This window comes from Danio aesculapii, chromosome 23 (genome assembly GCF_903798145.1).
Source record: "Danio aesculapii chromosome 23, fDanAes4.1, whole genome shotgun sequence".
Taxonomy (NCBI): domain Eukaryota; kingdom Metazoa; phylum Chordata; class Actinopteri; order Cypriniformes; family Danionidae; genus Danio; species Danio aesculapii.
The window spans coordinates 44,761,849-44,777,370 of NC_079457.1; the positions used below are offsets into that span (position 1 = coordinate 44,761,849).

The 15,522-nt window shown below is 35.0% G+C and overlaps 1 protein-coding gene across 1 annotated transcript in view; it reads right to left on the reverse strand.

The window, feature by feature from the left end:
* sgk2a (serum/glucocorticoid regulated kinase 2a) overlaps positions 1-14,509 on the reverse strand; it is a 29,778-nt gene extending 15,269 nt beyond the window's left edge. Inside the window, exons 1-8 of the mRNA XM_056449712.1 lie at positions 14,423-14,509; positions 14,275-14,327; positions 14,085-14,142; positions 10,531-10,614; positions 5,645-5,776; positions 922-1,034; positions 504-540; positions 344-430 (exon numbers count right to left, since the gene is read on the reverse strand). Coding sequence (XP_056305687.1) covers positions 344-430; positions 504-540; positions 922-1,034; positions 5,645-5,776; positions 10,531-10,614; positions 14,085-14,142; positions 14,275-14,327; positions 14,423-14,440 — 582 coding nt within the window. The 5' untranslated portion in view covers positions 14,441-14,509. The remainder of the gene's footprint in view (positions 1-343; positions 431-503; positions 541-921; positions 1,035-5,644; positions 5,777-10,530; positions 10,615-14,084; positions 14,143-14,274; positions 14,328-14,422) is intronic.
* Positions 14,510-15,522: the final 1,013 nt, after the last annotated feature.

Sequence of the window (15,522 nt, forward strand, 5' to 3'; positions counted from 1 at the left end):
CCCATACACTCGCACACACACACACACTCATACACTACAGGCAATTTAGTTCATCCAATTCCCCAATAGCGAGCGCATGTCTTTGGACTGTGGGGGAAACCGGAGCACCCGAAGAAAACCCACACAATCACGGAAAGAACATGCAAACTCAACACAGAAATGCCAACTGGTTCAGCCGGGACTTGAACCAGCAACCTTCTTGTTGTGAGATGACAGTGGTAACCACTGAGCCACCATGCCACCCCATCACGCATTTCCCAGTGTGTATTGTCAATAGCTCTGTTTAAACCTGAGTTCACTTGTCTTGACTTGAGATAAACAAATATATCTGTGTCTTTCCCACCTCTGGAGTGCCGCAGAAGGTGGTTGTGGTTCCTTCCGGCTCTATACCTTCTTTACACAAGCCGAAATCTGTCAAGACCACATGGCCCTGAAAGAGAAGAGAAACACACCATCAAACTCTGTTTACTAGACCTTATGCGCGTACTCAATAATGTTCTTACCTGGTAGTCTAACAGAATGTTTTCTGGCTTGAGATCTCTAGATGGGAACATGAAGATTTTTGAGTAAGACTATTGTAGATTATTCACCTTATTCTCCGTGTACGAGAGGGCGCAGCCATTCGAATCTTTTTGGCTCGTTCTCTTTCACTTCCATTCGTTTTTAGACGTTAAAAACAGCTCGTTACGCTGCTTGATGATGCAAACTGATATTTTCTTATTATATTATTCTATTTTGTCTGTATAGTCTTGTTTGTTGAGCGAGTAGTTTGACCGTGTTATGCTGTTTATTATTCCTAATCATTTCTCCCATAGGAAACTGAATCGGAAGTTCTAAAACATTCGCTAAAACGAGCGCACTTCCGCATTGAAGAATAAGGTCAATAATGTCATATGAAAGAAAATGTCTGCAGGTACTGACCTGTAAACTATATTGAGAGAGTGAAGGTATCCAATGGCACTGGCCACTTCAGCCGTGTAGAAACGAGCTCTCGGCTCAGAGAAACATCGCTCTCTTTGCAGATGATAAAACAGCTAGAGGACGGCAGGAGAGAAACATTTAGACTTAGAGTTACAGCCTGTCAAATGTGAAAAATGTACATTTCCAAATTGTGGGAGCTGATCTTGTGCTGAGTGGACAAATGTGCTTACTAATAGCATTCTGCTAAATAAATTCTGCTTTCCATAGACAGTAGCTGTTTCCATCCAAAATGCAAATTAAATATATGCCAAAACTGGATTATCACATAAAAGACATGGGAATAAAGCAGCGTTACCATCCAACGAGTCAAAGCAAACAAAATCGTCACTTCCTGATTAACTGGTGCCAAATATCAACAGTAAAAACTGAATTTACTGTGGTAGGAGAAGCTGCGTCAATCTTTTCTTCATTTAATAAATGACTTGCGCCTCAGAAGGCAATCCTCACACGCAGTGAACGTGCGGTAGCGTTTGAAGGCGTGAGACACGGAGCACAGACGCTCTTGATTCTGGAGGTCATTAATATAATAACACTAATACTTAAATGGTTAAAACAACAGTTCAGATGGTTCACAGTGTGCTCAGCCTGCTGGTTTGTCCATTCACACACATGTTTATATCACATGATCTCTTATAACAAACCAACATGACCTTTTTAATGCGCATACTGGAATTTGTTTGTGTTTCCACCGTAGTTTGTGCGCATCTTTTCTTATCCAATAAAAAGTTTATACTACTCAGCTATGCGCATACGTTTTTTATGCACATTTTCAAAATTTATGCGCATCTTGGCACTTCCATCTACCAATTTGTTATGCGCATATGCAAAATGTAAAAAATAGTAGATGGAACCGTGGCTATTGAAAGGTAGCTGTTTCTGATTTCTGATCAAAAATTTTATTCATTTATTTATTTGAGTTACAAGAGTCTAAAGTTACAACCATTAACCCTTTATTTGTTTAAAAATAATATAAAAACACTAATAGAAACCTATTGGGTAGAGTTAGAATCAATAAGGTTTAGGTTAGGGTTAGGGGTAAGCCCTAACCCTAATAATAATAATAATAATAATAATAATAATAATAATAATAATAATAATAATAATAATAATAATGCGTTACATTTATATAGCACTTTTACACATTGGGGGCATCTCCTCATCCACCACCACTGTGTAGTATCCACCTGGATGACGTGACGGCAGCCATATTGCAATAGACCGCACACCACACACCAGCTGATTGGTGGAGAGGAGACAGAGTGATGAAGCCAATTATAATATGGGGATGGTTAGGAGGCCATGATGGACAGAGGCCAATGGGCAAATTTGGCCAAGATGCCGGGGTTAAACCCCTACTCCTTTTTTTGAAGGACATCCTGGGATTTTTAACGACCACAGAGAGTCAGGACCTCAGTTTAACGTCTCATCCGCAAGACGGCGCTCACTGAGCAGTATAGAGTCCACTTCACTATACTGGGGCGTTAGGACCCACACAAACAACAGGTTGGGCGCCCCTTGTTGGCATTACTAACACCACTTCTGGAAGCAACCTAGCTTTCCCATGTGGTCTCCCATCCAGGTACTGACTTAACTTCAGTGGGCGACCATGTGAGAGTTGCAGAGAGCTAGCTGCCGGCAACCCTAACATTAAGATGCCGTGTTTTACAGTGAATTTAGAACAGCTAAAGTGCACAAGGAGAAGAGTCCCTTAAACAATCTCATCTGTTAAAAATTGACTGTAAACAATGGCTTCATTCAATGGCTTTTATTAAATGTTTATTTACATACAGTTGAAGTTAAAATTATTAGTCCTTCTGTTATTTTTATTTCTTTTTCAAATATTTCCCAAACGATGTTTGACAGAGAAAGGAAATTTTCACAGTATTTCCTATAAAAAAAGATTTCTTCTGGAGAAAAGAAGTTTTTAATAAAAAAACACTTTAAGGTCATTATTATTAGCCCCCTTAAGAAATATTTTTTGATTGTCTACAAAAAAAAAACATTGACATATAATGACTTGCCTAATTACTCTAACTTGCCTAATTAACCTAGTTAAGTCTTTAAATTGCACTTTACGGTCAATAGTATCTTGAAAAAAAAAATCTAGTCGAATATAAATATAAATATCTAGCAAAGATCAATGAAATCAGTTATTAAAAATTTGTTATTGAAACTATTATGTTTAGAAATGTGTAGAATTTTTTTCCGTTAAACAGAGATTGGGGGAAATATATACAGGGAGGCTAATGATTCAGGAGGGCTAATCATTCAACTGTATGAATTATTCCAAATATAAGGGTGATTTTAAAATGTTCTGTATACATTTCATGTCTTTATATAAATGTCTTTATATGTATTTAGATAAACCTACAATGTTTAGAAAAATCTTTAATGAAACATTTGGAATAGTAACACAAATTAGATCAAGTGGCTCTAAAAGTTATGTTTGTATGTGTATTAAGGGACATTTTATTTTGTAGATATTAACTTAAAAACTCCCACTATACCTATTTTTGACCGTCTCTTCCTCGTGAATCACACATTCATTTTCAATTATAAGATAATAGTTAAATCTAAATGTGTTTATTTTACAATTTATATAAACATTTGCATAAAACATCTGTTTTCTGTATATCTGTTTTTTCAGTATTATTTTGCATCTGTCTTTATATTTTGGTTAACACTGTTACATCGGTTATAAAACGGCAGAACATTGTGACTCCAAGTGATGTCACTTCCTCGGGCGGGAAACTCTGGAAGGCACTGAGGCATCAGGCCCTATCATACACCCGGCGCAATAAGGCGCAAGACGTGTTTGCGCCGACGTGTTGCTATTTTCAGACCAACGCAACCTTAATTTTCCTGTTTCCTGTTTAAATAGCAAATCCATTTGCACCACTTTGTGGACTCATGGGTGTTCCGGTCTAGAAAGGAGGTGTGTTAAGGTGCATTGTTGATGCGTTGCTATTTTAAAGAAGTAAAATAGACTGTGCAATAGACCAGCTGAGAGCAGGTCTAAAGTCCAGCACAGAGAGCGCTAGTTATGCGCCTCGCTTACACATTGCTCAAAACATGCAGGATGTAGAGTAATACACAAATATCTTTACAAATGAAAAAGAATTAAAGGATTAAAATGTTACAAAAATGATTATTTTCTACATAGATATAAAAAATCATATATAAATAATATAATAAATATAATAAATAATAAATAAAAACCACTGCCTCCAACCCTTCTTCACCTCAGGGGGCTTTTTTCAGATTATTCATGACAACCTGCTTTTGTATAATGTTATTATTAGTAGTATTATTTATTATATGCATATTTATATTTGTTTAATTAAAAACAAACTTAGATTTATCCACATGTCAGGTTTTAGACCATATGGGGCATAGCATGTGTGTTTGGATATAACTCTGAGCGCACTCCGTTATTATTGTTCATTAATTCGTTTGCTGGAAATTAGAACTGAATTTAGAAATAGTTTTGAAACAAATCTTTGCACTTAACAAACTAAATTAATTATGTAGGCTAATGGATGTCTTCAGCAGAGTGCGTCCAACACTGTTTCCTTATACACGAAAGAGAGAAAGAGAAAATGAAAGTAAAGGCAGATTGGAGGAAGCTCGTTCTTTATTTTCACGCTGCAGATGCTCTGTTTAACTGTTTTCTCGCTAATTAAGAGTTCAGTTTTTCCTCTTAAAAAGTCTGCCATGTAAATAGCAAATGCACCATGGTGCAACTCAACTGACCCTTAAAGGGAATGGGAGATGAGACTGATTGGTTTAATCTCAAAACACACCATTAACTCATTAAGAGAATAAGCTCAACCCCGTTAGACCATGCGCCGTGGCGCAGAGCGTATTTATCTGTCCTTAACAGCAAAAGTGGATTCGGACATGCCCTTAATGCTTTTGCGCCATGCGCATTAGACTTTGCGCCTAGATTTTTAAAATATAGCCTATCGTGTCTTTATTCTTACTAATTTGAACAGGAGACACCAATAGTGGATTAATAATGTCAACTCTGTTACTGTGCTATTTCACTGAATATCGTTGATTTTTTTTACTATAATATGATGAAAATGCATAAAATTGTGTTTTCGACATGCGGTGAGATGTCTGGGTTGAGGTTAGCATCTTGAGCTAAAGCACAAAATGATGGAAAATGTCCACTTTGTTATTGTTAAATCTGTTAAATCTGGGTAAAAAATAGGTGTAGTAGGAGTCTTGAATTGAATTGTTGGTGGCTTAAAAGTTTAACAACAGTTAAACAATAAGTTAAACAAGTTAAACATTCATTTATTCATTCATTTTGTTTTCGGCTTGGTCCCTTTTGTTAATCTGGGGTCGCCACAGCAGAATGAACCGCCAACTTACAAGTTTTTTTACAGAGTTTTTACAACAGCTTTGAACAAGGCTCGACCAATCAGAATCAAAAACCGGAATCTATTCCATTTGATGAAAATTTAAAACATCCAATCAACAGCTAGCAGCCTATTGGTGACAGGGTGTACGTTTAAAGGACATATAATCCATAAATGGACAAAATATTGGTGCTTCATGACGAAATGTGTTGTAAACCAGCTAATTTTCAGTTGTTTGTTTAAACTACTGCTTATTAGTGAATGTTGTGTGCACAAGGCATGTTTTTTCCTCATACCTCTCCACCATTGACGTAATCCAGGACAAAATAAAGCTTCTCAGAGGTCTGGAAGGAGTAGTGCAGCCCGACCAGAAAAGGGTGTTTGAGACTCTTGAGCAGCACGTTCCTCTCGGCCATTATATTCTTTTGCTGTGGGACACAACGTAGCATTGACAGACAAACAAAAGACAGATATGAGCTGACACCATCAGGACAGAACAGGGCGACACTGACACTTTACAGCAGATTCAGGAGGAGCTTTCAGTGAGGAAACAATGAATCCTGCCAGCATCTTGTACAGCACTCAAATATGATGCATTTGTGGGGTACGGCTGCACAATATATCGTTTGGCATTGAAATGTGCCTATTGCAATAGACGAGTATAAATAATAGTTGAACAGGAAGCCACAGAACACATGTGATTTGTAGTCACTGCAAGTTTAACCATAATAGAGTGAGAATCTCGCGTTTTTCAGGCCTGTGTGAGCATTTTTTGAGTTTAAAACATTTGCACACAAAAAAAATGTGAAGTTTGGAGGTGTGAAAAGATTATTTGTATTTAATTCTTTCCGATGAAGACTATACCATGTTATTTTACATTTGCACTGCAATAAATGCTTTTCCTGCTTACAATTTTTTGTCCTAAATCTAGTCTAAATTTCAAACTGAAAACAATATTTTTAACTTACCCCATTGGCATATTATTTTGCTGGTTTTAAAGGGCTGGTCCAGAGTGTAATTTTAAGGCTTGGTTGTGTTTATAAGACGCAAAGCAATGCGTGCTCATGTTTCGCTTGTAGAAAATCATATTATTTTTTCATATATCTTACTTTGATTATATACAGCTACTGTGCTAACATGAAAACATTTCCTAGTTCCCGTAAAAGGCCCGCCCTCAAGAGACTCTGATTGGTCAGCTAACATAATCGGCTTCACGTCACCAGTAAAGCGTCACGCCTTGGGAAGGGTACAAGCGGCAACCTCACGCTCTCCCTTGGGAAGCCAATACGGAAGTAACTGAAACTGCAATTCATCAAAATTCCGCTAGTCCTGGCTCCATAATAGAGCAAATTGCAATTGAGCCCACTGTTAGAATAGCTGACTTTACAGCAGAAAAAAAGGTGTTTACAGCCTGGTACCAAGAACGATTTTGGTTCATATAGCTATTATTACCCTCCATGACAACTGTGAGGGGGGTGAATTTTTTTATAACTCATCCATTTCCTTTATATTAGGTTATAAGTTTGCATAATTAAGAGCGTGGCCACTTGAGTGACAGCTAGGTCTCGCTGGTCGCCGTCACTTTACCTCAGCTGAATCCGGCAGATTAGCCACTGATCTCTGCATATTCATCGTATTTTTGTTCTGTTTTATGTGGCTTTACACAGTCAGCTGCCTTTTGGACTTATTTCTTACAATTATCAGATGATATGGGATGCTGTGTGCACTTAATTGTGCTCACAAACCATTCACGTGGCCTCCGTTTCCCATGTGAGTAAAGTTATATGCTTGTATACCATCTCTATAAATGTATTTGTTTTATTTAAGATCATTTATCATTAATATTTTTCTTTAGACCCGTAAAGCACTCCAGAATGTGCCAGATTGATTAGCTGTAGGCTCTAGAACAGTCATCTGAAGCGTTATCATACAGTGTTATGCTGGAGTTCATCAATAGTCTTGCATTTACTAACACAGACTATATCTGAAGTGTTTGGAAGTCATTCACGTTTTCCTCCTGTAGAAAAACATCATAAGAAATTCTAAAAAAAGTCATAAAGTCTAAACACTTTATTGATATAGTGTACAACCAAGCACATGTGGTCAGAACACAAATGAGTCGCAGGTAATAAAGTATCAAGCGTTTCTCCCAAAGTAAAGTCTGTCTGCCAGGTCTAAACAAAATGCCAGCAGGTGTCTGTAGCTCCGCTCACTCTCCGCCTCTTTGCCCTTGTTTGGTATCCCGCCGTGGGTGCGATGACGCGCGAACAAAATGGCGACAGTTGGCCGCGCCTACTTGTAGCATCTTTTGCAGTGTTCAGAAACCTATGGGTGATGTCACGGATACTACGTCCATATATTTTACAGTCTATTGAAGGGTATCGTTAAGGTTTTAACATTATTACTTCCTTTATCGGCACCACTTATCGGTTCGGTACTTAAACAGTTCTCTTATCGGTACTTTTGTAGTGTTTTTTTTTTATTAATAAAAACAAAAAACTAATTGAACAGAATTAACAACACTTTATGTTATTATTAGGTTTTTAATGTAAAATAAAACAAAACCAATAATTGTAAAACAAATAAATAAAAAAATTCCTGTAAAAGAATGTACAATGGTTTGAAGGAAAAGGACTCTCAGTTTTAACCTTTTTTTTTTCTGGAGAAAAATCAACATGTTTGCCTTTTCTGGCAGGATTTGGGATCTTTCTTGGTTTCTTGTGCTCCCTGCAGTTGAAAAATACCCTGAAAAATCAGATAATATTTAAGATTTTTCTTTAACACATTCACATAAATGAGTTACCGGGGTTTTGGGAGTTAACAATGAAAAAATAAGCAGTTTTTTTATAATTTCTTAATTATAAAAATATCTATCTGGCCTGCCACCGTGATTCTGGCCTTTCATAGATTGTTTATTAGATTTTATGAAGATTCACTCCCACTGCAGACACATCCCAATCCATCTAACATGATCAATTCTTTCCAAATAGAGATATTCAAGTCATCTGGTGAAATTGTATTCATATCGTAATATATGTTTCACGATAAAAATATATCACAGTGCTAGATTTTTCTAAATATCATGCAGCCCTTAAATCTTTGCCTTTTCTGGCAGAAGTTGTGATCTTTCTTGGTTTCTTGTGCTCCCTGCAGTTGAAAAATACCCTCTTTTTTGTTTCAAAATGCAGTTAAATAATCAGATAATATTTATTATTAATCTTTAACACATCCGCATAAATGAGTTACCGGGGTTTTAGAAGTTAACAATATAAAATTAGCAGGTTTTTTTTAGAAATTCTTTATATGAATAGTTTATTATAAGGCTATTCATAGGCTATATTTGTAAATACAGTAATGTAAAAGCATTTTTAATGTTTAAGATTTATTTAGGCTACTGCAGAAAAAAATACAGTTTTCATTGTAACTGAATGAGTGTGTTTATTAAACTATTAATATTATACTAATTTAGAGAGACCTTATGATTGACTGCTAGCATAACGATGTGGATGATGTACCTTTAGGTAGTCGGTCGAAAACTTTTATTTGTCTTTCTGCAGTTAATGCACTTTAAAAGATGCTTAGCCAGATTGCTTGCATTTCTGCTTATATAAGAAAACAACTTGTTGCGTTCGTTGCAACCATAGAGTGTAAAAGATGGTTGCAACGGGCATTGTCGATGTCCACTCGGGAAATACAACCCGTTTGGTCCAGGGCGGACTGGCCATTGGGAGCACCCAGTGGCCTGGCGGTCTATCTGGCCTGCCACCGTGATTCTGGCCTTTCATAGATTGTTTATTAGATTTTATGAAGATTCACTCCCACTGCAGAAACATCCCAATCCATCTAACATGATCAATTCTTTCCAAATAGAGATCAATAGAGAATTATATTCATATCACGATAAAAATATATCACAGTGCTAGATTTCTCTAAATATCATGCAGCCCCATGTTTAAGACTGTTGGAAACATTCAAAAGCAATCAAAATGATTAATTCAGCAAGTGTTTAACCTATTTTGAGGTAGGAATAACTGTATTTCTTATGTAACTGTGATTTTATTTTAATTATATGTCTTTATTTATGAGTGCTGGTTGAGCCGAAGACAATTTTCCTCTCAGGTGAACTGTCTCTTTAAAAAAGTGAGTAAACCCATTGTAAGTAAACTTAATTTTTATACTTATGCACATAGTTCATTTGCTTGATCATTTTAAGCCAACATATTTACTCGTAGCATATTTAAATAAAGAGAACTAATCGCTTTTTGCAGTGTAAATATTGCTTGCAGCAACAACGACTGTAATAAATTAAAAGCCAGCAAATCATGTCACAAAATGCCAGGGTGCAAAGGACAGGGTGAAAGTTTGATTAGATTAGATTCAGTCATTGTCATCATCATTTTGATCTTTTAAATCTAACACTATCACAACACCTTTGCTCAAACAACCTTTTAATAACATGCTCAAAACTTTAGCATCAGAAACTTATAATAATTCAATGATTTTTTTCATAATGCTTTTATTACTTGTTTCATTCATAAGTAAAGTTCCCATAATGTTCCCAAAAGAACAGTACCCAATGGTTGGGTTTGTCCAGATTTGACCAAACACTGGATTAAATTAACCCAGTCATTTGTTTTGAACGCAGGCTAAACTGTACAGATGCAATATTCTGAAGTAGTTTAATGACAAATAAATGTATCGATGTCTTTCATAATCACTAATGAGAGCTTTTACTATATCTGCTTTTAATATGAAGTATACCAGTAATTAATTAACTAATGAATGAATAACTTATTCTCCTTCATGTGGTTTGTAAACCTTTAGGAGTTTCTCTTTTCTGTTGAACGCAAATGAAGATATTTTGGAGGAAGCTAGAAAACCTGTAACCACTTCCATAGTAGGAAAATAATTACCATGGAAGTCGATGGTTACAGGTTTCCAGCATATTTCCAAATATCTTCCTTTTGTGTTTAACAGAAGAAAGAAACACAAATAGGTTGGAGGATGAGAAAATGATGATAGTAATTTTAATTTTCGAGTGAAAATTCCCTTATTATTTCATATTATTTTCATTATATTTTTGAGAACTTTTCAGATTGAATGCTTTCATAACTCAAACTAAACTCCCTCAAGGTTTATTTATATGAGAAAAACAAGCCAGATGAAACAAATAAACACCAACCTCTTTTTTCTTCAATATAACCTTCTTCTGCAAAACTTTGACTGCGTAGAATTTTCCATCCGCTTTCAGTTTTGCTAGGAGCACCTGCAAACCAATGTGATATTTCAGATATTGTGTTGAATTTAACGCCATTTGTGTATTTTTGGGGTGTCACTTTACATATTCTTTTCTTGATAAAAAAAATACATTGAAACTACATGCCACATAATTCTAATTAGAGAGTAGCAGTAGGCTATTAGGGTTAGGGTAAGTTGGCTGCTCAGCATAAATGAGTACACCCCTCACAGATCTCTCTTTTTAATTAATATTTTCTACAGGATGCTTTACAATAATATATTTGAGCATATAAAGTTGAAATCAGAATTCTTAAACCCCCTTGTGAATTTTTTTTCTTTTGTGAATATTTCCCAAATTATGTTTAACAGAGCAAGGAAATTTTCACAGTATGTCTGATAATATTTTTTCTTCTGGAGAAAGTCTTATTTGTTTTATTTTGGCTAGAATAAAAGCAGTTTTAATTTTTTTAAAAACCATTATAAGGACAAAATTATTAGCCTCTTTAAGCTATATATTTTTTCGATAGTCTACAGAACAAACCATCGTTATACAATAACTTGCCTAATTACCCTAACCTGCCTAGTTAACCTAATTAACCTAGTTAAGCCTTTAAATGTCACTTTAAGCTGAATATTAGTATCTTGAAAAATATCTAGTCAAATATTATTTACTGTCATCATGGCAAAGATAAAATAAATCAGTAATTAGAGATGAGTTATTAAAACTATTATGTTTAGAAATGTGTTGAAAAAATCTGTTCTCCGTTAAACTTAAATTGGGGAAAAAAATTAACAGGGGGGGCTAATAATTCAGGGGGGCTAATAATTCTGACTCCTGTACAATCAATTAGTCAGTATTAAAGTCGGAATTGAAGCTAATCTAACAAAACATCTTAACAAAAAATAGTAAACCCAATTTAATACATTGTGGGAAAATATTAAAATATTGAAACAAATTCTAGGAAACAGGAAGAAATCAAGATAAATATAAAATATAGCTATAAAATGTTTTTTTAATAACGTGAATTTAAATGTGTCATCATTCCATTCCTAAAGATTTTAGGTAAACAAACTTTTGTTTTTTGTTTCTATTTTGTTTCACTGCACCAACAATTTATGAGCCATTTTCACTGAGATACTGATAAAAACAATCATTTTCAAAATGGTGTATTTACAGTTGAAGTATTATTAGCCCCACTTAGAATTTTTGTCTTTTTAAAATATTTCCGAAATGGTGTTTAACAGAGCAAGGAAATTTTCACAGTATGTCTGATAATATTTTTTCTTCTGGAGAAAGTCTTATTTGTTTTATTTCAGCTAGAATAAAAAGTTTTAAATTTATTTAAAAACCATTATAAGGACAAAATTATTAGCCTCTTTAAGCTATATATTTTTTCGATAGTCTACAGAACAAACCATAGTTATACAATACCTTGCCTAATTACCCTAACCTGCCTAGTTAACCTAATTAACCTAGTTCAGCATTTAAATGTCACTTTAAGCTGAATAGAAGTGTCTTGAAAAATATCTAGTCAAATATTATTTACTGTCATCATGGCAAAGATAAAATAAATCAGTTATTAGAAATGACTTATTAAAACTGTTATGTTGAGAAATGTGTTAAAAAAAAATCTGCTCTTCGTTAAACAGAAATTGGGGAAAAAATAAACAGGGGGGCTAATAATTCAGGAGGGGACTAATAATTCTGACTTCAACTGTGCATTAAATTAGTCTAGGAATTCAAAAACAACAAAAACACACAAAAAAATCAAGATAAATATAGAATTTAAGATAAATAAATATTTATATAAATTCAAGATAAATTAAAAAAATAATAATAATAATAACTTGAATTTAAATGTATGATATTTCCATTCCTAAAGATTTTAGGTAACCAAACTTTTGTTTTTTGTTTCTATTTTGTTTCAATCCACCAACAATTTATGAGCCATTTTCACTGAGATAGTGATAAAAGCAATCCTTTTCAAAATGGTGTATTTATGCTGAACACTGTACATGTGAGATTTCATTAGAATCTGCAAAAATTAAAGGAACAGTTCGCCCAAAAAAATAATAATAATAAATAAATAATGAAAATTCAGTTTCTTTCCTTTGTTGAATACAGAAGAAGATATTTTGAAGAAAGCTGGAAACCTGAAACCCTTGACGTGAAATTGTAAATGTATTTATTTAACAGGGACAATGCTCATTGACAGTCAAGTAGGGTTGTATATACCTGAAGTTGGCCAGATTAAATTTAACAATTTTCGTGACCTTCTTGGCATGCTTTTGGAATGACAAATTGAATCTAAAATGAGACCTAAATATTTAAAATCAGAGACAACCCTGAGCCTTTCTCCTTTAACAAATACATCTTCAAGAGTTCCCACTTAGATATGCTTGGCGTATAAAGCAGGTTTGGCATGCTGTCCCAGGAGAGAACCCTGAGCTCGGAGATATTTGAGCCCGGGGCTCCCGCCCAGTCGATAAGCATATCAGGGGATCCGAGATCAGGTAGGTCTCGAGAGCTCCCCCTTTAGAAAAGGGAGGAAAAGGAGGAGAAGGGGTGGAAGGGGGGATTCTTCCAAACGAAGATAAAACAGTAGGGAGAAAATGATCCATTTATAGTAGACTAGGATCACTCTGATTGAATTATTACTGATTACAGATGAGTGGCCAGACGTGCTCAATCATATCACATGCTCCTCTCGAAATTAGTTTATGAAACTTCACATGAATAACTGTCAATGATTGTGGAAAAACCTACAAACTGTTTTACTTATATTCAAATTAAGATAAGAGTCACACAACCAATCAGAGACATGAACCAATCCCTCAGTTAAATCATTTTCTGCCGTCCCATACAGTATTTTTCTTTCTACGGAAAAAGTCAATGGTTACAGGTTTTCAGCTTTCATCAAAACACGTAGGTGAAAGAAACACAAGTGGTTTTGAACAAGTTGAGGACGAGAAAATGATGATAGAATTTTTCATTTTTGAGTTAACCGTCACTTAATATTTCATATTATTTTCGTTATAGTTCACATAATAGAAGTAAAACTCTTGAGCACAGAAGGAGATATATTTGAGAATGCTGGAAACCTGTAATCATTGACGTGCATACAATATTTGTTTTTACCATGGAAGTCAGTGGTTACAGGTTTTCAGCGTTCATCAAAACAAGTGATTTTGTATTCAATAGAATAAAGAAACTCATAAAGGAGTGAGGGTGAGTAAATAGTGTGTAAACATTCATTTTAGGGTGAACTGTCCCTTTAAGCAGACAGTCTTATGATAATTAGTTGGCATGAGGTAGCAATGCAACATGTATTAAACTCATGAATAAAGTGATAACAACACTTTCCTCTAAACAATCCCACTAGAAAAACAACAATCTTTCATCAAGGTAACCTTAGCAGACTTCCTTCTGCAGCGTTAATGATTAGTGAAGTCATAAGGCACGCAGTTAATCAGACAGGGGCATCAGACGCGCCTCACCTTCCCAAATGTCCCTTTACCAATCACTGCCAGGAAGTCAAAGTCAGTGGGTTTGGCACTGAAGCACACAAGACAATAAAAGTGAAAAATGACGATAATATATTGTGACCATCCGTGCACATAAATCCATCACTCGCATACAGTGTACGAAAGCTTTACAGGACGCTAATAAAAACAAAACACATCTTACTGAGGGTTGACGGACGCGCCTAGATTGACTTCATTTGATGGAGACGATGGAGTCTGAAGGGACATTTAAATAGGTTAAAGGTGTGAAAACACTAGCATAAAAGCTGAAGTTGTAAAAATAGAGAGAAAGAGAAATAAAAAGCTCTTACTGGATCGTAATAAGCCATCTCGGCCGTTCACAGTCTCGGCAATTTCTCTTGAATGTCGGGTTTAATGTCTCATATGCTGGCGACTCTAGGAAAAAAAACTAGATCTTCAGGTTTTTGTGACACAACAGACCCATGAAGGACATTTACTGACGAGTTTACACGGTAAATACAGCTTTGCAATTGTTCTGCAGAGTAAGACTATCAATAAACACCACGCTCCAAAAGGTTATCTCGGTTTAGCTTTCAGATATGCTGTTGTTGTTCGCTTGATGAAACGGTGACAATCATTAAGTTGTTCGTGTCAGCCCAGATATATAAATTTATAATAATTACTAAAGTGTTTTTAAACCATATTATATTGTTTTATAAGTATTCACAACACTAAATGCTAAACTGAGGTAAAGCTGGTTTTATTTTGACATCTTGTGACACGGTGCCTATATTGTTTACAATGCCTATATTGTTTACAATTCACTACTTATAGAAACAGCATTAGCACTATTTAATTGACTGTGAACGATTTACTTTAATAGTCTTTGGCTGATTATGAGTTTATTGTTTAAAATTTGCAAAGAATTTAATATATTAATCCACTATTAAGGAGAAAGTGCGAATATAAAACCAACTTTAGCCTAATTAATGCTAAAGCAACACTGTAGTATTAAGTAGTGAACTGATAAACACTGTAGTATACTTGTTTACTACAGTAAACAGTGGTGTACTGTAGTATAATTAGCCCTGTAGTTGTAGAAAACTACAGTAGCACATAGATAATGTGTTTATTTTTGTTTGTAGAATTACCACAGCAGATTAATTCCATTCCATTACTATAGTATTGTTTAAATACACACCAATGAACACCAAATGTGTAGCAGACAATTTAATTATCACCCCAAATAATTAAATATTAGTAACATTAAAGATTGTTCCTATAAATTGTGCAAACAGCAGATTGGTGTACACTACTGGTGAGCACTTGGTGTGTATTAATGAACTACAACTGAATAAATCAAGAGACGCAGACGACAACATGCATTTGGCAGAATCTGTTCAAATGTATAGTGACAATAGTCTTACCTGTGTGTGTTTGTGTGTATGGA